Source organism: Atractosteus spatula, chromosome 15 (genome assembly GCF_055471065.1).
Source record: "Atractosteus spatula isolate fAtrSpa1 chromosome 15, fAtrSpa1.hap1, whole genome shotgun sequence".
Classification (NCBI taxonomy): domain Eukaryota; kingdom Metazoa; phylum Chordata; class Actinopteri; order Semionotiformes; family Lepisosteidae; genus Atractosteus; species Atractosteus spatula.
The window spans coordinates 11,646,750-11,670,248 of record NC_142720.1 but is presented as its reverse complement, the minus strand read 5'-3'; the positions used below and the strand labels follow the sequence as shown (position 1 = coordinate 11,670,248).

General features: G+C 36.2%; 2 protein-coding genes across 6 annotated transcripts in view; one reads left to right on the top strand and one right to left on the bottom strand.

The window, feature by feature from the left end:
* Positions 1–496: 496 nt before the first annotated feature.
* On the bottom strand, positions 497–3,346 carry fbxo48 (F-box protein 48). 2 transcript variants are annotated; one of them, XM_088933963.1, is made up of 4 exons: positions 3,251–3,293; positions 2,155–2,191; positions 1,331–1,668; positions 497–846 (listed from the first exon to the last, which is right to left on the bottom strand). In XM_088933963.1, exons 3-4 carry the CDS (start codon positions 1,625–1,627, stop codon positions 685–687), a joined length of 459 nt encoding a protein of 152 aa, XP_088790089.1. In that variant the 5' UTR covers positions 1,628–1,668; positions 2,155–2,191; positions 3,251–3,293; the 3' UTR covers positions 497–684. The 2 variants fall into 2 exon arrangements, with proteins under 2 accessions (XP_088790089.1, XP_088790088.1); XM_088933962.1 differs by lacking the exon at positions 2,155–2,191 and having other exon boundaries at positions 3,251–3,346.
* Positions 3,347–3,775: 429 nt separating this feature from the next.
* Positions 3,776–23,499, top strand: part of aplf (aprataxin and PNKP like factor) — a 42,718-nt gene continuing 22,994 nt past the window's right edge. For 2 of the 4 annotated variants that reach the window (XM_088934329.1, XM_088934326.1), the window contains exons 1-6: positions 3,776–3,888; positions 4,500–4,603; positions 14,065–14,136; positions 18,476–18,636; positions 20,470–20,692; positions 21,011–21,128. In XM_088934329.1, coding sequence (XP_088790455.1) covers positions 4,511–4,603; positions 14,065–14,136; positions 18,476–18,636; positions 20,470–20,692; positions 21,011–21,128 — 667 coding nt within the window. In that variant the 5' untranslated portion in view covers positions 3,776–3,888; positions 4,500–4,510. Of the gene's footprint in view, positions 3,889–3,915; positions 3,976–4,499; positions 4,604–14,064; positions 14,137–18,475; positions 18,637–20,469; positions 20,693–21,010; positions 21,129–23,499 lie in introns of those variants that run through there. The other 2 variants (XM_088934328.1, XM_088934330.1) reach the window with 2 other exon arrangements.

Here is a 23,499-nt window from a genome sequence, read left to right as displayed (position 1 = left end):
GTACTATTTTAGAACTACTAGAGCCAGTGAGAAATTGCAATTTTCCTTCTTTAAAACCCATTACACTGCCTTACAACATTTAAATATATATTGTACATGTATATATAAATTTGCAAATTCCAATGTATTTACATGAATAGAAAAATGATCAAGCTCTAATATATAATAAACATTCTTCAAGAAATGCATAAAGTAGTAGTTAATATAAAGAAGAATCAATAATAAAACGTATTGATAAAAAAAGCCTTTTGACAAACCTTTGTGATGAGGCCTAAATATTTTTTGAAGTCTCCAATATTTTCACACTGGTTTGTGAATAGGTGCTGAATTTGTGTCTGTAATATGGCATGTTGACATTAAACTAGAACTTGCGCAGATCTGTTTCCCATGATGAGTGTTTATTTACAACAAAATCAGGGACTTATTGATTAAACAGGGAATTAAAGCACAGATTAATTACTTTTTTCTCCACATATTCTGAGCATGCACAACATGGACAAAACAAAATAGGATTTATTGAATTTATAAATCCCATGCCTGATACGTTTTCAATTAAAAAAATAAAATTACACTGAAGGTATTAAAAATAAATTATTTACAAAAGGTACAGTAAATGTGAAAAAGGAGGTTCAAAATCCCCTTTTCAGAAGTGCTCCACACATACTGTACATCTGCAGTCACCTACTATCTTTCCAGCTCAGCTTCCAAAATTTTCCCCCAGGTTTCTGCATCTAAAGGGTACATGCTCTTATTCGGAAGTTCATGAGAAGAGCGAATGTTGCTGTATCTGCCACTGAGCCATTCTCTTTTCACACAGCCTTTCCAGTAGTTTCTAACTAATGTGACCTAGAAAAGGAACAAAAACAGACACAAACAAAAATATTACCTTTCTTGCACTAAACAATTACTGTGACTCTGTAAAATACACTAGCCCAATCCCTACATAATATTAACCTCATTACCCTGTCTAAATTAATAAGACTGAATGGAACAAACATACTGTATATAGCGTACAGTTTACCCATGATGATGTGAATTCGTTAGCACTGGAATTATATAATGTAACAGACTGATGTAGTCTTCCACTGATTCTACAATGTGCTGTAAACAATGCCTGCTGAAACATTTGACCAAGAATATGAAGCAAATAAATAATACAAGATGTATAGTGATTTACTACTTACGATCAACAGATAAAAGTATCACACTGTCTCACTAAATTTTTTAAAGGACTGAAAAGCTAAAATCTTTCAAATTAATTCCGGAGTGAAAACTACACGCTGATAAACCTTTGCATGTAATTTTAACTGATAAAAATAAAAATACTGACCTTCCAAGAAAACCCATCCCCTCGGTCCTCATCAACCTCTCTCTGACAGATAGCTCTGACTGTCAAGCAGTGATTCCTCCACAGGTGGTCACTGTTTTCAATGATGTTGTTCCAGAGTTTACATGTCACAGCAGCACTACATAAGCTTTTAACGTCCAGCTTGCTGAAAATCTCCAGACTTATTTCTGGAGGTAATATTTCAGCAAAGTTGTATCCTTGGCCTTCTCTTGAGATCAGACTGCAGCTTCCTTCTGAGAAAGTAGAGGTATTTCTGTTTCTTTTAGAAACATACTGCATAGTTTGAAGTTCTCACCTCTAGGAATGACAGAATGGCTGTCCTGAAAGTAAAATACATAATCTCATGCTTCGTAAACAACGCTCTTCAAAACGGCTCATTTTCATATCTGAACAGATACTAGTATTGGTACAATGTAAGAAAAGGTTTGTGAACCCTGTAGGTTTGTCCATATCTGTGCATATTTTAGATCTAAAATTTAATTAGATCTTCATGAAAGTCTTAATAAATTAAAAGGTATCCTGATTAAATATATATATATAGTAATATATATGTATGTATAACACAAAGACATAACACATACTTCAATTATTTAATTAACAAAAAGATCAACAGAAAAAAACTCCTCTAGGCTTCTCTTAAAAAATCTTTGTGATTTAATGCTTTTTTGGCTTCATACACCATTGTGTCTCAAAAAACACTGAATTAGTAAATATAAACCTATTTGGTTTTAAAGACCAGGTTAAATGAAGCAAGAAATCATGGTAAGAAATGGTAATTCCCACAATTCTATTGAATTTTCACAAACCTTTTCTACTATGGAACAAGTAAAGGTTTATTCCAGGCTGAAAAGAGAAGAAAAGAAACACAATGTTTTGGCTGTGGAGCCTTCTACTGGTGTGAAGAACCTACCTACTTGAACTACTCTTTCCTAACATAGTGGTTAACCCCACTATCAGAACAAACTGCAATATTAGAATAAAAGCCTACTTTGTGAGAGTTCCTACCCCTTTTACACACGTAAGGTTTTCTGGAATTAATAACGCCTATTGATAAAATTATATTTCATAAAAAATAGTGTACGCAATATTTTAGTGGGGTTAGTTGTTTAAATCGTTTTTCTAAATCCCACTGTTATTCATTCTCAGTAAAACGTGCTGTGCAAACCCACAATGGACAAAACTAAAAGGACCTTGAATAACAGTACTTCAGAGCATTGTCGAAAACATCGAATAAATATAAAATTGTGTTATACTGTTATTTTTTTTTGGGGGGGGGGGTACATTTAAAAACTCCGAAGATTTACTTCTTGGGCAAATCAAGAAATATGTTTAGTTGTTCACTTCGCGGAAGTCTGCATTCATATCCTTATTTTGCCAAGAACTAAGCCGATATACATATATGTACACGAAGAAATCCTATCCGATGCAATTATCACACGACACAAGGAAGTGCAAGGTTACGGCAGATCACCGTTTATTAACGTGTTTTTGTGAAGGGGGGAGGGTTAATCAAATTAACACTTACTGCCACGTATGTTTATGAACATAATCTCTGCCGGGTCATGAAACAGGCAGTAATGTTTACATTGTTATGAATATAATAATATATAATTATGAATATTTTGCATACACTATAATCGCGGTTTATGTACGGGTACCATAAGTGTGTTTAACTTTGAATTGCTTTTTTAGATTTAAAAATTACCTGGCTCACCATATGCCGTTACCAGTGCTAGAAAATAAACAGATTACGCCTTTAACCGATCAAAAAACGAACGTTTTTAAAAGATAAATGACTGCTTTAACGCTTTAAAGTCACGATGTATTTAAAAATTAAAATCATAACTACATACAACTAATCTCTTTATAAAATTACTAACTGTAGACCGTTTAAACTCATACCTTCTTATGGTTCACGTCATTATGTGACAGCTGACAGTTTAAATGCCTATCCTTTTCAAATTCTTATTTACTCAATGACGCACCCCTACTGCCCAACATGGCAAAAACGCATGCGTGCAAATCGAGGAAGTGTCTGGGAAATGTAGTTTATTGACAGGACGGCCGCTGGGTTTTGGGAAGAGAATTCGGCGTCACTAGAGAGAAATGAAGTTTGTAGAAATGCACGCACAGCAGTTTTTTTGTAATTATTCTTGTAATACTCAAATTACATTTGTATTTAAATATAAATTAACAGTATTAAATATGTCTCTTATTTTGAATACGAACTTTACCTTTTTAAAAAATAGCTCTGTCCACAAATTTCAAGGTATTCGTTAAGGCACCATGTGGAGGTGTAACGTTTTTATGGAGGTTTTTTTTTTACCAATTTTGGTGAAATCTGGAAAATGTAGTCTCAATCCTGGTATATTGCAAAGTGGCCTTAATTTATCGTAGAGTAAACGACCACATTTCCCAGAATTCTATGTGACGGTCGATGCATGCGACTTGAGCTATGTTGTAAAATTACCGGAAATAAACACGATTTTGAACTGTTATCTGAGTGCCTACCAGGTGGCAAACGAAAAATCAGACCACAGGTATTGATTAAGCTCATAGAACAGACCTTTAAAACGAAAGTGTGGCACTATAGCCTGGTATCAGTAGCACGTTTGAGCATGTTTCTCGTAAGGACCTTATTTGTACTTTATTGTACTGAATAACGCATATGTACCTCGATTTCTTGTTAGGCATCTGCAAAACTATACAAGTACACAAGTACAGGGTTGTTAAAAAACAGTGATACTGTTGTTTGTATTGTTAATCAGCAAAGTTTTAATACCTTTATTGTACTGAAGAAAAATTATATGAACTTGATATATATATGAAGACTATTGAAGACATCCTAGCCATATAGATGTGCAACATTTGATGACCTAATGGAGGGAGGCAAATTAGACTTAAATTAAATGTTAGGTAATTGCTCAGGTTTCTCACTGAATCGAATGCTTATATGTGCACACCACAGTAACAAAAATTGACCAGCGAGTGAAGTCTGATTTGATCTTAGGACCCTAACTGAGGTTCCAAAACCCAAGGTTTAGTCACACATTGTAATTGACCATTCAGTTGTTTTAGTGTTTATGCCTTGCATTTGTGAAGCACACGCAGAATGCGTCAAAATGTATATCGTATAATTCTGATTCTGCAGGATAGGTGGACATGTCGGGATTTGAATTGGAACCATTGGACGGGAACTGTTTAATCCCGCTACCAGTTGGAGAAACCTTAATTGGAAGAGGACCTCTTCTCAGGGTACGTATTTTTTAAACCTACCTCACTTATTTCTTAAAACACTGCAGATATTTTACTTGTAAAAGGTACAGTAAAGCAATTTTATTTTGCTTAAAAGCAAGATATTTTAGAACATTAAGACATTTCTGATATGTAGTCAACACAATATTGACGTAGTCGTGTATAACAGCTCGATGCTACACTTCATCAGTGGATAAAGTAGGTCCCCTCTTATGTGCAAAGCACTTTCAGATCCTATGAGGTACTGTATGTAACAGATTTAATCGTGGGTGTCTATAATAGCAGACACGTTTTTTTTTTACCACAAGTGGGCAGCATAACCTCAAATGGCATACCAGTCAATATGACAATATTCTTCAGAAAAAAAAAAGTCACTCCAGTTTCTGACTTTTAAAAACATCTTTAAAAAACGAACAATTCAAACATAAACTAAAATACTCAGCATAGCTGCTTTAAAGTTTACTGTGATCAAAGCAAAGTGTTTTAAAGTGTAGGGAAATCACATCAAGCATGTAGGCTGTGGCAGAATAAAGTACAAGCATAGAAAGGGCAGATTTACCTTGCAAAAAGTCAGAAAATGATATACTTCCCTAACTCTCACATTGATTTAAACGGCCTTGTATTTCTGTCTTTTGTCTAATAACAGAAGTATTTGTTACCTGCAGCAAGCTATTTTGCACTAGTATATCATTTAAATTCTGTGTATAATATACAAGGGACATGCACATAACCGTTTGTATCTTGCAAATGCAAAACAAAAATTGGTGAAATTTGGCAGCTATAGGTCTGATAAACACAGGACTAGAATAAGTGAACAGAAATTGAAATTTTACTTTTGGAAGACCACACAGTCTTCCAAAGTCAGTCTAGCTGCTGGCATGAGTAACAGATTTCTTTTACAAAAAGCCTAGTTTTATTTATCACACAAAATAGAGAAAAACGTCCAAGGTAGGGGATGTTAATACCCAATGTTTGATGTGTACAAGCTATGTAGTAAATGATTACATGTGTTATTAAGGTAATATTGAGTAATGTTCTGTAACACCCATAAGATAGATCTCTTTTCAAATATAGTAATGCAGTAAATTAAATGTGATATAAATGTAGAAGTCTTTTTTATTTTGGTGGTTGGGCCCATTCTGCACTCCTAGATGGCACTGTTATACAAGGCTTTCTGTCAGCAAAAAGCACAGCACTGAAGACGGGAGCTTTTCTTGAATTCTTATTTTCATATTACTTTGGAGTCTATCAGCTTTTATAAAAAAATCAAGTCTTTAATGGTATTATGGATGGAGGAGCAGACTGCTGCCTTTGTGAGCTAAAACCGGGTGATGTTAATTTATGAACCCTTGTCACTTAAAAAGAGTTATTACATAGAATAATTTATTTTTTGTGTGAGTCCTGAGCTTTTAGCCTTTCAAGGTGCAAATTAAAGGCACTGTTTACTACAAGTTTCATTTTTGCCACACCAGTATAAATCTAGATGTACTGTAAAATGTTTGCATGCTGAGTACTTTTTTTTTTACTGATTCTATTCCATAAAGTAGACACATGGTTTAACAGGCACGCACACACCTTCTTCTGATCTAGGTTGTAAGCAGAAACATAAATTACATTTCCTCCTGTGATTTCCTAAGACTAAGAGAATAATCAGTGGGGTAATTGCTTTGTCACTGGTCTGCAAATCATTGGATTTTGCCTTGTATCTGTGAGCCCTGGGGATGTCTCCAGAGAAATTAGATTTTGAGATTTCTTGGTCAAGTAAACAGAAAGAAATGAATCTTTAAGGATCTTTCTGTCTTGTGTATTTGTTGTGTATTAAGAATTGTGAAAACAATAAAGCATCTTCCAAGCTTAGCAAATATGCTTTTATGCTTGCAGAGTCCAAAGTGTGTGTTGGACATTTGGAAAGTTACAACAAGAAAAGGTTCCTTTAAGATGCAGAGAGTGACTGATTTTAAAGCAAGATGCCACAATGCCACAAAGATAGGCTCAATATTGTCTATGGATCTCATGCAAGATAGTTAACTAACAAAATAAAGGAATCTCTTGGGTAAATGAGGGACACAAAGTATATTGAAAGCAGGTGCTTCTATGCAGGTGTGGACCCTGAATTCATTAAGTATTTAACATCCCATCATGCTTAGGGTCATGTATAAAAAGGCTGGGCAGGCCCAGTTGCTCATTGTTTAGGCTACTATGACTAGATGAAGAGATCTCAGTGACTTTCATAGAGGGGTGAATGTTGTGGCATGTTTAGCAGGACCTTTGGTGAGGAAGGCTGCTCATCTTGCTGATGTTTTATGAGGACATCAGTGGCTAAGGTGATCCTGGCATGGAGCAGCGGAAGAAAGTCATACCGTCAGATCCTGGTCATTCTTCACTCTGTTTCCAACAAGTGGATGAGTATATGTGTGGCACCAGTGCTTCTTTCTCACAGTGCAGGGTTCTGGCGGCTTTGTGATGGTTTGGGTTCTGAATGGAAAGGTAAATGCACTAAATACGAAGCCGTTCTGGGTAATCACGTTCATCCTGTGGTGAAGCATTTTTATCCTGATGGGAGTGAGATCTTCCCGGATGACAGTGCTCCCATCCACAGGGCACGAGTGGTCACTGAATGGTTTGATGTGTATTCCATGGCTATCCAAGCACCAGATCGAACATTTATGAGAGAAACGTGTCTGAGACAATGTTTTCCATCAACACCAATTGATGGAATTTCTCGTGGAAGAATGGTGTTGCATTCCTCCACTAGAGTAGACACTTGTGGAAACTATGCCAAGGTGTGTTGAAGCTGTTCTAGTGGCTTGTGGTGACCCATTGCTCAATTAAGACACTTTTTGTTGGTGTTTCTTTTATTTTAGCAGTTACCTGTATGTATCTTGTGTTATAAAACAATTTTTTCTAATGGTACCTTGCCAAAAGATACCATTAGACTCACAAATAGAGCAAAAGATATTGCTCATCAAATCTTAAAATGTTTGTGCGTTCATCAATATTTTCCTTTCAAAAGAAAACTTTTGGTTTCACTGAAGTGTTTTATCTATGATTGGTGGTGTAGAGAGTTATTGTGGAGGAATACATCAACGAAAAAAAGGAAGTGAACAATCCATTTTACACTGGGAAAATGGAGTGTGAACTATTTTGTACATATTTCAGTTCAGAGAAATGAAGTTGAGGAGGTGTCTGTCGTTCTTAGGATGCCTGTGCTTTTATCTCTTCTCACTGGAAGGACCAAGTAGTGTTAATGTGCTGCTCCTTAACAGGACGAATAAAGGTTCTAACTAGATGTTGAGTTCAGGTCATAATTATGTAGACTAAACCTGGACACTAAAATCCTACTGTACCTATTTAGCTAGAGTTCTAATGTGATTAGTAAAATAAATGTATTTCAGATGATGGATACAATTTCAGAAATAGTAGAGGGGTTGTGGGGGGGGGGGGTTGGAATCAAATCTCGCAGATTAACGCAGGCAATGCACTAATGATGAAGCCGAAGAGTGCCAGCAAATTTATAGGTATTAAATGTGATTACTGGCATGTAAATGTGGTATTAGCAACTCCTGTTGTTTGTAATTGCACAGCTGCACAGCACAGGGTTGGCCATGAATTAAACATTTTTGTTTTCTCTGGACTTCGTTGACGGCGTGTTTCCAGGGAGGGTCCATGCGTCTTGGTATGGATACAGGCAGTTCTGCACAGTGAGACCTCTGGCCTTATTGATTCCTGAGGCTGTCCATGTCCGTACAGTAGAAAGGGCTCTAATAACTTGCATATCCTTGAAAATGGTCCTAATTAAAACCACAAAGGAATGTGCACTGCAGTGTGTTTGGATTTTTGCCTAATGTGGCAGCAGCTGTTCCATTTTTTATGTCCCATGAAAATGTCATTTTTTTAAAAAACTGTGAGCTTCACTGATATTTCAAAATTAGGGCCTTGTAAAAACATTTTTGCCATCTTGTACAAATTGGACTATGGTTTTCCCGTAATTGCAGACTAATACAGAAATTAACCACTTTTGATTTTTCAGAAAGAGATTTGAGAGGGAATCAACAGATTGCCAGCAATCCGATCTTGGCATCATATTCTCTGTATGTGGAAGTTGCTAATATTCAGGGTTGAAATTATGGCACACAAGTTGCTTGGAGGGAATCTTTTTATCCTGCAATGCAAAGCAAAACTATTTTAAGAAACGGCAAGCTTTCAATTGCCTCATTTTCGTCCACAGATATTCCTGTTTGAACTGTGAGTCCTTCCATAAAAGGTTTTTCTTGAACATACAGAATTTGCAGCAGTCATACAAATTAATACTGTATGTTTTCGAGGTTTCAGTCTTGGCCAGTTGATTCAGTTTATGAGAAGGGAAGATCTGACACCCCTAATGAAGTATACCAGTGCTTTGCACATTAAAAGATCAATAATCTTATATTTGAAAACCTTTTCCACAAGCTGTTCTCTTGACTAATGCACGCTGAGGACAAAATCCATTTCGTAAATGTTTAGTGAGGTGATGTTTGCTTTCTCAGTTATTCACTCCTGTGAATTTATTTCAGACCACTGATCAATTGACTTTAGTTGTTCTTCTGTGAAAGAAACCCATAGAATACAAGCAAATTACACCTTTTCCTCTCTGATAGAATGGAACTAATTATTTCTTAGCCTGCTAGACATTCGCATATGAATCCAAGCATACATTTTACACCAAGACTTTTTGCTTTGAAGTTCATTTTCAGCTTCAGCCACAGCAACCATATTTCCAATAAAAACACATTTCCAGTATTACCATAAATACTTAATGATGTGCTACACATGATTGTATATGTGATTGTTTGCTTCCTTAGACCAGCGTGATCCCCCTGTTATTGCAAATCATGTTTTTTAAAAAAAAGGAAAGCAGGCTCAGTTCCAATTAAGGCATAATCAAAGGAAGTACAATTAAAGGGCAGCTGTTGCAAGATTTGAGAATCTTCTGAAATCTCTAGTGTTTACTCTTAAAGTGGTTGTCAGTGAGAGTTATTCCCCTTTTCTTGATTGTACTTTGTACTGGACAGAACGAGGCAGAGCACGTCTATCCATAATAAATCCGAACAATTTGTCACATACTGTACATCTGGATCAGTGCAGCATTAGGCTCAGCAGGCATCACAAGTGTTGCCATATGTTCAGCAGGAACATTTCATTTCAGAGATGAGCCAAGAGACATCAGTAGTGTCAAACATCCTGCTTTCAACCTGTGGTTGACACCTTTTTCAGCACTCCTGCCTTGACAGCTACACTCTCGTTATTATTTCCCTAATGTCCTGTTTCATGAAACATGCTGTTAGCTATTGTATATTTAATGAAAGGCAAATATATTTTTGCCAACAGAAATATTGATTTTTTACAGTTTATTTTATTTTAGGGTTGGATTTTCATGGCTTTTCATGGATGTTTTAAACACAAGTGTAAATGTTGAAGATATTACACAATAACCATATGTGATATCTATACAGGTTCCTGTTAAATCTGGCACAATTCTGCACAGTATCATAAAAGCTATTGTAAGGTTTTGTAAGATTCTTCGCAGGATTTTCTGTGCAATTTTCGGATCCTGTCCATTTTCTGTAAAAACCTGTGGGGTCTTAGATGAATACTTGTATGCTCTGGAAGAAAAATTGTAGATTTGTGTGAAGATCATGCAGATGTCCTTATGATTGTTATTCTAACACACCTTTATCCAAAACAACTTACAATGTTTACAGTTTACTATATATACAGGGGAGTTATTTCAGAATCCATGTTCCTACCTGGGATTTTTAATCCAGTCAGGAATCCAGGGCTGGTATCATAAAAGATCTTACCTTAAGTCCATCTGAATGCTTTTTATTTATTGTGGTATTGATAGACATTTCTAATCGCGCTGCTTAACTTAGTGGAGAACTCGGAAGCTCACTTAGTCTGTTTCACAACAGTGATTGTAATGTAATTTGAGGTGTTGCTAGGATACCAGACAAACTGGTGCTGCCACCACCAACTCTGATTTTATTATCTTTAAAAGTGAAGCCTGAAAAAGCACACAGTTTCTGAAAAGAAAATATAAATATCGTGGATTCCTGCTCAGTTTTTTTCTAAATTTCCATTCTTTACAAAAAGAATAGAGGAAAATGGGCTGCTACTAGTATTACTTGTTTTTGTTCAAAATGGCCATATTGTAAACATAGAAGTAGAAGTGGTTATTTTTTTGGTTTCCTTGCGCCTCAGCTTAAACTTCAGATGTGTAACTGGTGACAAGACCACAAGTTTTTTCATTCTCATATGCTTACAAAATAATTCACCCTGAACTAAAACCAAAGCAGAGGAACGTAATATTTTGTTCACGATTAGAAGCAAATAATCATGGTTGTTTCCAGCAGTGCATTAGCGCTAGTCCTCAAGGGCTGTTTTTTATAAATATTTTCCCCTAAAATTTCTGAAACTGTAGCATGTATTTAGTGATGCATGAGCAGTCACACAAATGATATCAGACCAGCATGAGTTTAGTTTTCAATGACAAGAAAGCAAAATATTCTAAACATGCTGTGCTGTTTTTATATCTATATACAGTATAGGCAGAGAACCCCTTTACTGAAGTACATGTTGTTTATATGCTAAAGATTCAGTGTCAATCATACCGTATGTTGTGATCATGTCTGATGAGAATTGAAATTAGCAACGAGAATGCCTAGTATAATTAACTTTGCAAAAAAACTAATAATTTAGCCATAAAATGCAACCCGATGTACTTATATTGCTTGTATACCAATCTAAGTCACCCCTGATATGGGTGTCTGCTGGAGACATAAATGTTGTTTAAATGCGATTGTGATTTTTAGGTTTCTTAGCTGCTTTTGTTAATTATTTTTAGCCAGATCGTGAAGGATCTCAATCTTGTTTCTTTGTTCATAAGCCTAACCTATCCATTGCAATAGTGGTCCTGAAATTTCCTAAAACACGCAGATTCCCGATCGATATTCAGAGCATCAATATGGAGGTTCATCATGACTAGAAGGAAACTATGTGGGTCTTTTTGAAGATGGATTTTGTACATCTTGCACTTCCATATAATGTGCTTCTATTCATCTTCAGGTTGTTCATCTTATATACAGTAGTAAGTAATGGGCAAGTGTTTTTTTTGTCATGCAGGTTAAGTACTGCTAGAGCTGTCAAATTAATGGTGTTGTTCAGGGAGCTCTTTGAGATTTCTACTGCATTCCCTGAAGGAAATAGGAGAAGGAGCTGCCAGAGTAACGGTAGGAAAAGGGCAATTAATAATAGTAGAAACGTAGTGAATTTATTGCAGGGCAAGTGTGATACTGAGCAAACTGGATTAAGGTAAAAAATAGTCAGGAGCAAAAGGCGTTCTAGGAGATTTAATGATTAGGACTTGACCAGGTGTTATGAACAAAAGTCCCATGAACAAATCAGGATGGAAAAGTTTTCTCTGGATGACAGCAGAAGAGATATGACATATATAGCGGTCATCTATGCATTTTTAGAAATTGTGGACAGATTATGGGTTGTCATCAAGAAAAATTAGTAACATAAAAGGTGAGACTTGTCTGCAGGTTGATGCGATTGATGTGTTCGGTCAGACTGTAATGAGAGAGTGTGTTGATTAGTTAGAAGTGCAACCATATGGAGGGACTAGATGAAAGTAGTATAAAAAAGAGTGTGGTGAGAACATTGCTATAGCTTTCCATTGCACAACGGATGTGAACAGCAATGCCTTCTGTCTTGGTGTGGTTAATGCAGCATTGTACAGTAGGTGATCTGCATAATTTGGTCAGGACCGTAAGGGCTTATGCTTTGAAGACATTCCATTCATGTGGCTCACAAATAAGATGGAGTCTTTAGAGAGTGTGATAAAAGCACATGTGTATCTATGTCAAAGGAAGGTCATAGTGATTCCAAACAGAATTGTGGAAATTTTATTCTGATCTTTTAATATGTTGCATTTTTCATCTAAGTGCTGAGGCAACTGGGCTTTTGCAGAATGGATATGTCATGCTTTTGGGACGTCTGCCCAAACAAGGAGCAAGTTAGACCTGCTTCTGTCAAATTAATAGGAACAAGATTTTGTTTCACCGAAACCCTTATGGTGATTAGTACTCACACTTATATTATTTCTCTCATCACACAAATAAAATGGCATTGGAAATCAACAATGATGGCTTTGCTGATGGATGAGAAACATATTCAGGCCAGCACCACAGTGCTTGTGAATATTTTATCTTTGTTTTCTGCCTCATGTAAACTAATATTAATTTAGATTTTTTTTGGTGTCCCAGTGCTCAATACATGTCTCTACTGTATTATTCTAGAAATAAAAAAACAGGACCCAAGAGCTGTTAGGCAGCAGTTCTAATGACTGTGCATGCCGAGTCTGGTTACGGTAGGGTTAAACAGAAATTGTTTTTCATTCAGCCAAAAAATCTTGGTAAAGGTTTTGAGGCTGGCACAACCAACATTTATTTTATTTTTAAGAGAGCTCAGCGCAATTATTTATACTGAATTGCCAAGGAACTCAATGTTGGATGTGGTCTGACACCCGTTAATTTTGGTCTCACACTGTTTCTATTATGCGGTATTAATGCGGCCTTTAAAAATGGCACTACCATAAAGAAAGGAAAAGCTTTGGTTCTTCATAGGCTCTATATCTCTTATTGATTTCTATGATTTGTGCTTCATGGAAATGTATTATTTTGAAAATACAAGTAGGGAGCTGCGTCAGCATACGTAGGCTACAAAGGAACAAGTAAAAGTTTATTCCGTGCTGAAAAGAGAAGAAAGGAAACACAACGTTTTCGGCTGTGGTGCCGCCTTCTGCTGTGGAATTTTGAAAATACTACTTAGAAGTTTGCAAAGACAATCTGTATAGTCTTATGCTTCAGACAACAGGATCTTTGAAGTCTACCGATCAGGGTTTTAGATTAGATGTTATGAATATAAATGACCTCTTATTTTTGTCACTAAGAAAACTGAAAGCAGTTCATATCAGCTACAGCTTTGTCATGTGCAAACAATATTTTTTATTGTGGTGATGGAGGCTATTACCTAAAATTGTTGAAAATGATTAAGCACATATTACAATATTATATTTGTGGTAATCAAGAAGTTTGCAAACATTGAACAAGAGTAATAGACTCAATAATTACTGTGATATTATGTCTTCTTAATTGAAAAGAATATTGAGCTCTTCCAATATCGAACTTTCTCATGAAGGTTTATTGCAGCAGTTTGTCTAAACATGTATTTTGTGAGTCTTGAACCTCATTGGATTTAATAGTGTTACTTTAACAGTCCTTGTAATTTATAACAATCATTACTGATTGCATCCATTCTTTTTTTGTGCTTTGTGCACAGTTTTGATCTTGCTGGGTGGAATTTGTCAATTGTTACTAACAGCATGAATCTGACTCAGACATTATGTTCTGTTCTTTCAGGTCAGTGATAAAAGAGTATCGAGAAATCATGGACTGCTAGAAGTTGTGGATGGCCAGCTCAGGATCAAACCAGTATGATTTTTCTTCTTTAATTCCCAGGACAATTGTTTTTTTTAATGAGGGTTTTGTTTTGCTTTGCTATAAAACAAACCCGGTCCCTTGTAGATATTTTTTCCCTTCAGTTTATTGTCCCTTTGGTGTTTTTGCCCAGTGTTTCCATAGTTATGTGTTCACTGTGGTAAATTAAAAATGTGCTTACAAGTTTACAATCCATTTAGTCTTCAGTTTTACACCTCACCTTGATGAAGCACTTGATTTAATTTGCCAAACCAAAAAACTGATTTTTTGGCCCTTCTTGGGAAACGCGTATGACAATCAATAATTTAACTGTGGTGGTGTATTAAAGGACTTTTATAGCCTTTCTAGTTTATATTAGCTTATCATTAAATGTACATTTTATATGAATAAAACACTTAAACAACAGTCCAAAAAGGGACTGTTATTTTGAATATTTGTACTGTGATGATTTACTTTTTCATTGATGTAAATTTTCAATGAACTAGATTGCTTAGGTACTTATCTAAATTAAAAACCTATTAGTCACTTGCTAGAAACCTTAGTACATTAATGTTTTCTAATTATTCATTCATTAGTGCAAAAGCATTGCATCTAAAAAGGTTATTTTTGATTCTGTACTTATTTACTTGTGAATGTTGTATTGTTAATAAAATTTGGATTTAAAAACCCTGTTTTATTTTAAATTCAAAACTGTAAACCTCAAACTTTCAATCAGATATGCTTTTTTAACAGATCATTATCACTAATACATCAAGCAAATTATTACTAAGTGAATGAAACCAGTAGCTATAGGAAGGCAAGCATGGTATACTAATACCATTGGATTATTCTTGCTGTAATGTACTGTATGAATGGCTTCTCATTAAACCTTTTTTTACTATATTCCACATAGGATTTCCCTGCAGGCTTTTTTTAAATGTACTGGATTGATATAGTATTGGTTTGAACAAACTTAATTTAGATTGAAGGCAGAATTACAACCTCTAATAAATTATTACAATTGAAGTTAATTAGAAAAGCTTCCAACAGATTGAAATACAAAGGTTTAGGTGTAATTAACACCATAAACAGAGTAATAGAAAGTAGTATTCTTAACTTCATGGAATACGTCTCATCATTTAATAAGTCCCACTAACGTGTGCTTGATAGTGCTCACGCTATCATGTTTTAAACTAACTCAGTATAGTTAGTAATGTGACAGAGTTTATTATTCAGCTTGCAGAGGAATTGAGGTGTAGCAGCAGACTTTGTAACAGCAATTACTGTTGAAACAGTTGCTTATAATAGGATTTCAGGTTTATGACTCATCTAAGAGCTCAGGAAACTCACATTGGGTCAGTGTCCAGGTGAGGCTTGAACCTGCAAACTTTGTCTTAACCACAGGATGTCCTTATACAGGATGTTTTAACCTAGAATCTATCTCTGCATTAAAACCTTCCTGAGATACAGTCCTATACAGTTAGGACAGATATATTTATCTAATGTTCCTACACTAAATACCACCATCATTAGTGGGGAGCTTTAACATTTATGGAAGCAAAACATAGTGATCAAATGGTGGTATAAAAGGAGACTTTTGATTTTTTTATACTCTTCATTTTTTTATTTGCTAGTCATAGACAAAGCAATTTAGTAAACTGATAATCGAAAAACTGGTTACCTAATATTTTGCATGGTGAACAGTTTGAGCTAGAGTGTAAATATCAAAAGTGATAACCATCCATCTCAAATAAATGAAATGATGCAGTTGATATTAAGGCAATAAAGGAAACATTGCTTGAGAACAGTGTTATAGGAGGATGTCCTCATCTGAAAGTGAAGTTGAAATGTAATTTGTGTGTCTGAAAATCATGTGGAGAGATCATTTATGTCTCCTACTGAATGTCTGACAGAGTGAGTTATAAGGTTATTTTTGGCATTTGAAAAACATTCCAGGATCCTTTCTAAGTGTATTCTATTATCACATTTTCTTTGCAAACATAAACACAACTGTCTTGGAAACCTAATGTTCTTTCACATTTTTACCATTGAAAAGAGAAAGACTCTTTGTTTCATATGACATAGAACATATCACCTGCTAGCAGTGCAGGAAATGTAATTCGCACAAGATGGCTGAACAAATTTACTAATGACACTGAAGTGTTTTTTTTTCAAAAATTGAAAGAAATTCAATTTCATTTCAGACATTGGTTCCCGTGAATTTGTACAATATGAACAAAGTAGGGTCAGATATTGTAATTAGATCCATAATTACATACTAACCTCTAATACTCTAAGGAATAACCAGCATATTTCAAATTCATTTCCTCCTGATTTAAATAGCCAAAATAAATAATTTGACCTTTTTCTTTCATAAGGGTTAAGATCACTGGGCTGCAGACATAGTCAGTCCTCCGCTAATTAATGCAGCTTCTAATCAAAAAGCACAGCTTTATGATATCAAGCGGGCATAACCTTGGGTTTCATTTATTCTTTAGCATCATATCCTATGATCAAAAAGAGAAACAAGGGAAAAATCTTTGAACTCATCTGAGGAAGTGGACTATGGCCTTGCTGAAATGTTTCATGGTTTTTTATGTTTGAGAAAATGTAAATATTCTTTTTTGTGTGTGTAAGAAGAGGCAATATATGAAGTTAACATTGACAAGCTGTTCAGGAAAAGTAGAACCACTCTCCTTTTGTACTGTAGGGTACATCTGTGAAGCCAGGGCATCTGGACTCAGATATAAAGTCTTAGGTATAATCATTACATCAGTTTTGGGTTTTTAAAAAGGCAACATTTGTCTGTTAAGGGTAAAAGGAGAGTTTTCCTTATGCCTGAGAAAATAAATGTCCTTTCCAGCTCAAATTCTAAAGACAAGAAATCGGCAAACCTCTTTACAAAAAAAGGAAAAAATTGTAACCTCTATAGAGTTGCTGACAATTCCTGCAGTGTAGTCTTCTTTCTTAGTGCGAGATTTAAGTGTCTGTCCACTTTTATCTGTAAATTACCCTTTCTTCTGTGCAGTAAGGCTGAGGCATGTGATTTGGGCTTTTTGCATTGCATTTTCACTTATGACTTTAAGTCTTTTAGTGAGTGTTTCAGTGCTTTTCTTTTCTCTTTGATGAGGTTGGTTGTTCAGAGAGTGTAGTCAATTATAGATTTAAGAATACATTATCATGTTTGTTCTGCCTCCGACAATACATTGAAATGTGTTTACAATAAACAAGTATTTCATTGCACCCCTTAAGTTATCCTATTGGCTAATTAACAAGGAGTATTAGTTTTAATTTTTTAAAATGTATTTAAATTGACAGTTTCATTGCTCTTGATCAAGTTGATTTACGATGTAAAAAAATAAATTTGTTGACAGTGGGTGTCTACAAGGTGAATTCATGTTTCATTTTATAATTGGATCTGTGTGTATCCATTTGAACATCGAGTAAAGTGCTTTTAGCAAGACTTCACAGTAGTTGCTATAATCAATATCAATTTGTGGTGCCGAATTAGGAGTTTTGAAGCTAATGCTTTCCATGAAATATGGCTATAATGTGATTGCTACTTAAAAATGTTCAAAAAAAGGTTTTGGAATCATTTTGATTTTCATCAATTATCTGAAGCAAGATGTAAATATTTTTAAAAATATTGCCTGGAAACACTGTCTTAAACATGTTACATCTCAAGACAGGAGACCTTACAGTCTGAATAAAATCCATCCATCCGTTTTCTAACCACGTTATCGAATACAGGGTCACAGGGGAGCCAGAGCATATCCCAGTAAGCAGTGGGTTCTAGGAAGGCCAGTCCATCACAGGGCAAAACATACATGCACACACTCACAGCAGGGCCAATTTTCCCAATTAACCTACCAGTATGTCTCTGGACAATTGAAGTAAACTACAGCTCTAAATAAAATGTAATAGAAAATTCAAATAACTTAATTCCACCTAAAAATAGTTGTGAATTGCTTACTCTCCAACAATTTTTTTCTTTTACACTCCAGTGTTCTATTTGGCTTTTTTAACATTTTCTGGCTATAGAGTTTATAAACTGAAAAAAAAAACTGTATACATTTTTCTACTCATTGTCATGATTCAGTCCTTATGAATAAATCCACTAAAATAATGCTGTTTGATCAGTTTTAGACAGACACCGGTAAGTAGCAGCATGGAAAATTGTTTGCTTATAGGATTGCCGATTGTGTTTATTGCACCTGTTTGCTGGTAGGCTTTTCCTTGAATTGGACAAACATTAAGCATACGCTTTTGTGGTCCACTGTATTATTTTGCTATATCTTGATCGATTACATTTGGAGAAATGAATTCACCTTCTCTTTTTTCCCCTTCCTTACAGACTCACTTAAATCCCTGTTTCTATCAGTCCTCCCTTGATGACCCCCCCCACCCCCTGGAGAAGGATAAATGGCACCCTCTCTTCCCTGGAGACCTTTTTTCTCTTCTCCCAGGAAAATACATTTACAGGGTCGTCTCCACCGACTGTGACTGCACTCAGAGGTATCTCCAAAAACGATGCGCTGCCGAGATTAGGCTTCTGTAAAGCATTCCGCTTGCACTCAAAGTGCAGCAAGGATTCAAACAGGCCTGCCTATACAAACAAACACTCTTACTCGAAGGTTGTCAGTGTTGTGTTGTTAGTGTATAGATGTTCACCTTTTTGTTCCCTCCCCCTCCCCCCCCCCGAATTTCTTTTTTTGAAATAATGCAACTGTTTGTTTTTTCAGGGCTGGTTTTATTACCTTCTGTAACAATCCATCAGTGATTCCTGCTTTTAATTTGAATTTGGAGGACATACCTTTGAGCTAGGGAGAAAAACATGTATGAAACTGCAAATGGAACCATGCAATATAACATTTTCTTGTTTCAATTCATAATTGCCAGTTCCGGTTTTTATTTCATTTCATACCTAATTTGGAATTGCCAGCTATATGCTTTTGGCATTTTGGCTCCCTGGCTAAGACATATCGGAGAACCAAGAAGTGTGGTCTGATCCTACCGTTGAGCCACTCATCTTTTAACACATCACAGGCTTCGCAACCCATCCCATACAGGAGCTTTGATCTGTTAGATCTGTTCCTCACTGTCAGCACTGCTAGCCAGCAAGTGCCCGGAGGTGGCTGTGGTCTCTGTATCATCAGGATTTAAGAGACCCTGGTTCATTAATCGCACCCGACCCTCATCCTGGTCTCAGTCATCTAGTGACATGACCCAGGATCAAACTCACAGCACCCGGATCGGAGACCTCAGCCCGCACTTTTACCAGCTGAGCCACAGAGGAGCCCCACAACCTTAACATTTTAGATTTTAGTGACAATTTATTAGCTTTCTTTACCTCAGAACTGAACACAGGCAGATAGCTAGAACAGGGTCACATCAAAACTATACCCCAATTGTAAGTTAAAAGCCCAAAACTGATTTTCCTGGATAGACATAAGAGCTTCTGTGAATAATCAGGTTTTTAATTTACGGTAGGAGAGTGGGTTTTTATTTAATGCAGACCTTATACGGCTATTAAATGATTTAGCAAAACAACGTTTAGTTAAAAGCCACCTTCTTAATCTTTTCTTACATGAAGAATTGAAAATGATTAATACTAAATGTATATCATACTAAATACATATCATATACTTAATGTATATCATATTGGAAATGAAAAATACAAGGCTGGATGCTTCTGAAGTACAAATGATTTTATTTATTTAAAAAAACAATATGGAAGAGAGGGTGCTTTCGAAATGCGTACTATTGACTCAGTCCTCTGCATCTTTGATGTGCTTTGATGTTTGAAGTACAAGATTAAAAAACACAAAACAAAGCATTGAAGCCACTCAGGGTATCCAGCAGTGGCTGATTGCTGTAGTAAAAGAACAAAAAAAAAAAGTTAGACATGATTATTCATCATGCCGTTCTTGGTAACAGAAGAATCAAAGGTTGGAGGAGATTTAATTATGATAAACTTTCTGTTGACCTTTCCTTTTCCACTTCAATCACAAGAAATCGTTGACTTTGTATTGGAAGCATATACAATGTCAAAATACGACATATTCTGATATGGGCATTTCTTACTTGCGGACAAGCAAAGCAAATTGGTAGAATATTCAGTACCTTTCAAATGGCATTTAATTTAATGGTAAAGCATATTGCCACACAGCTTTGTGTTCTAAGTAAACTCTCCTGCATTGCTGCATTAAGGTAACAAAAAACTGTCTTCAATGGGCTTCCTAAGCATGCAAAAAAGTCCACTTTAAATTAAAAGCCATAATGTTTTGTTTAGTTTAAGTTCAATTAAAAAGCAGGTGTTTTTATGTTTGTTGTTTGTTTTTCCCCTAGGAACAGCCAGGCCTTGGCTGATGATAATGATGATGATGATGTATCCGTTACTGAAACATCCCTTCTATCACCAAGAGTGGGTGAAAAGTCAAGGGCTCAGGGTAGAAGGAATGATTTGAGGGACAAGACTTTGGGGCTAACCCAGGAATATCCAGAAATTTCAGAAAGCTCCATGGAGAAGGAATGCAAAGCCAAGACTGATGTGCCTCCTTCGAAAAACACTGTGAGTAAAACCATTTCTGGACCTTCACTGATACTTGTGGGAGAGTTTGGGGAGAGTGTCTAGACCATGTCAATAGTCTGCAAACGTATGGACGAAACGGGCTGCACAGCTCCACAGTACACATCATGCACGGGCTGACGTGGTTCGGGGGCAGGTTTCTCCATCATCGTGCTTCGGAAAATCAGACAGTGTCTTGTGAAAAAAGTAAATGTGGGGCGCATTATTGCAAATTTAAATCTTGTTCAGTTGATTTCCTTCGAAGTTCTGACTGCGACCTGCAGCTGGTTGCCGTGGGTGTAAGTTGGTGTGTTTTGTCAGGGCGGTTCTGCGGAAGGTGGCAGGACTGAAGAGGGGAAAAGCGTGCAGAGGAAGAGAGTGCTGCCAGCGTGGATGTTGCAGGGTGCTGCAGGAGCGCAGCGCACCCTGAAGTCTACAGGTAGAGTAGCGAGCTTTCCTTGTTTTTGTGCCTCCTCCCTCTTTGCCTGCTCTTTCTTAGGTCAGGCTTTTGTGTGGTGTCATGATAAATTAAGGGGGAACTGCAATGCTATGTTTATATTTTGGGGTTAGAAAAAATCAGCATTGGTGAGAGCATTTCAACCCATAATAAAAGTAAAAGGTACAGTAACTCATAAAACCTCTAAATGACATCACAGAATAGACTACATTTCTGGGTATGCGTAGCAACAAGACTTTCGGTGATGTGAAGTGGCCTTATTTCATCATAAACAAGCAGGTTTGTGAATACACCTCTTTTAATCCAATAGGGTCTTCGAGGCGGTTTTGCCGACAAATACTACTTGTTAACTCTGCATGCGGATCATGTTGGAACATTTCTGCAGTGAAGTGTCTGCTGCACAGCCTGTACTTATTCGCTCGTACAGCACATTACATTAGTCATTATGGTGATTTGTGAGCGGGAAAGACCGCTTCACATCGCAATTCTCGCAAACTCTCGCTCTGACCCGTGGGGAGACCAGGGATTCGCAACCATCCAGTACTTTCAAAGAGTTCACCGTTTTGTGCTTAATTAAAAATGTATAATATTTTTCCATACTGTCATTGAATTTATTTTGTTCACGGCAATTCCCCTTTAAGCAACCAATCTCTGTGCTTCATCTTGTTGCATTATAGTTTAGAGTCGTTGGCTGGGACTCCAACAGGTGCAACACACTTAGAATGTCTGGATTATTGTGAAAAGCTTACATAAGAATAAGTGGTTGCAATTTTTCCCCATCTAAATTACAGACAAGAGAACTCCCTAACAGTGTTTAACTGTGAGCTGTAACTGTACAGTCTAGAAAAGGTACAATCATAACACTTTCAAAATCCTCAGATTGCTAGAGCGAAGCTTATTTAGTTTTTTTTTACATAGCAGGAGTGTTACAGGAAATGCTCTCTAAAAGGTTTTCTGTGGAGCAGGTGGATTCTGTGGATTTTATTGGTGTGTTTTGTAAAATTAAAAAATAAATTTATGCCCTGCTTTAAATGTGTTTTTTTCTTGTAATAGGAAGGTTTTTTTTCATTAAGAATGAACATTGGGTTAGAAACCATGCAATAAAAACATTCCTGGTGCCCTTAGTTTGGTAATCTATGAAAGTGTCATCTTTAAATGTTTTGGTTCTAATGAGTGTTTATCTCAAAACATACAAACAATTATAAAAAAAATTGAAACATCTGCTCCACTGTAAAAGAAAAGGCTAGTATGAAAGATCTTAGAATAATTTCAGTTTGATTAATGGCTTTCTAACTCCCTTGATGTAGTACTATAGAATTTCAAATTGATTGCATAGCCTTCAAACACTTTCTTTTCCATCAGAACTGTGCCACTAAAACGCACAACAGATGGTAAATAAGAATGAGCAGAAGAGATTGAAATTCAAGTATAACCATGCAATTTGAGTTTTAGGAAAGTAAGGGATAAGTAGGAGTGAATCCAAAGCAGAAGAATTTGTTTTAAAGATCCTTCTTTTTTGCAGAGCTCTGTCGACGCCTGAGTCAAGGATGATTTAGCATATGTTATCTAGTCTAACCTCACCTGGCTGTGAACCGTGCACGCTGGCTCACTTTATATCACCATTGGGCTTTTAGTGTGATGTCTACACTTATTACACTTCACTTGTCTACACTTGTTCATATTTTCTTAGTCTTTTTTGGTGTGTAGGTTCAGAAGTTAACTAATGCCCTGTGGACATAATTAAAAACTGGCTTTGAATTTTACCATGGATAGACTCACTTTGTCCACTGCTGAAATGCAGCATCTACCTGGTGCCAGCTGCCCCACTACACAGCAGATCAGTGTGTAGAAAAATTACAAGAAATTGGATGAAAATTATCTGGGAGGCATGATTTTGCAAACTCAGAATTTATTGAAAACACCCATGCTCTTAAAAAAGCAATGCTGTGAGATCTGTAATGACCAAGCAATAAGGACCCTTATTTAAAATCTTATCTGAAAGTTGTTGAATAAAACTATTTTTACAGAATTTAGTTTATACCATGAAACTGTAATTTCTTTGTCTTCATTGCAGAAGTAAATGGTGATCTAGGGGCTACAAGAGTTCTGCGGCCAAAAGAATCTAGTTTCTCAGTCCAATGTAAAGATCTCATTTCACCAACTGAGTACTGGCAGTGTTTCTCTGTTGGATGTTTCTGCAGTTATGATGGAAACAGTCCGCGCAGACAGTGTGAACTGTTCCCAAGTTTTGGCGAGTGTCATGTTTCACTTGTTGTGTTGTTCAGTGTAGTGCTCAGTCAGCTGCCACTTTTTTTCAGTCATATTTCAATCTTGATTTCTTCTCGCCTAGTGC

Bases quoted from the DNA above. Each gene is read 5' to 3' on its own strand.
- fbxo48 (XM_088933962.1), bottom strand. From the start codon at position 1,627: ATGCAGTATGTTTCTAAAAGAAACAGAAATACCTCTACTTTCTCAGAA. The intron at 847-1,330 runs GTCAGTATTTTT...TTCCTTTTCTAG, and splicing joins GGGATGGGTTTTCTTGGAAG to GTCACATTAGTTAGAAACTA.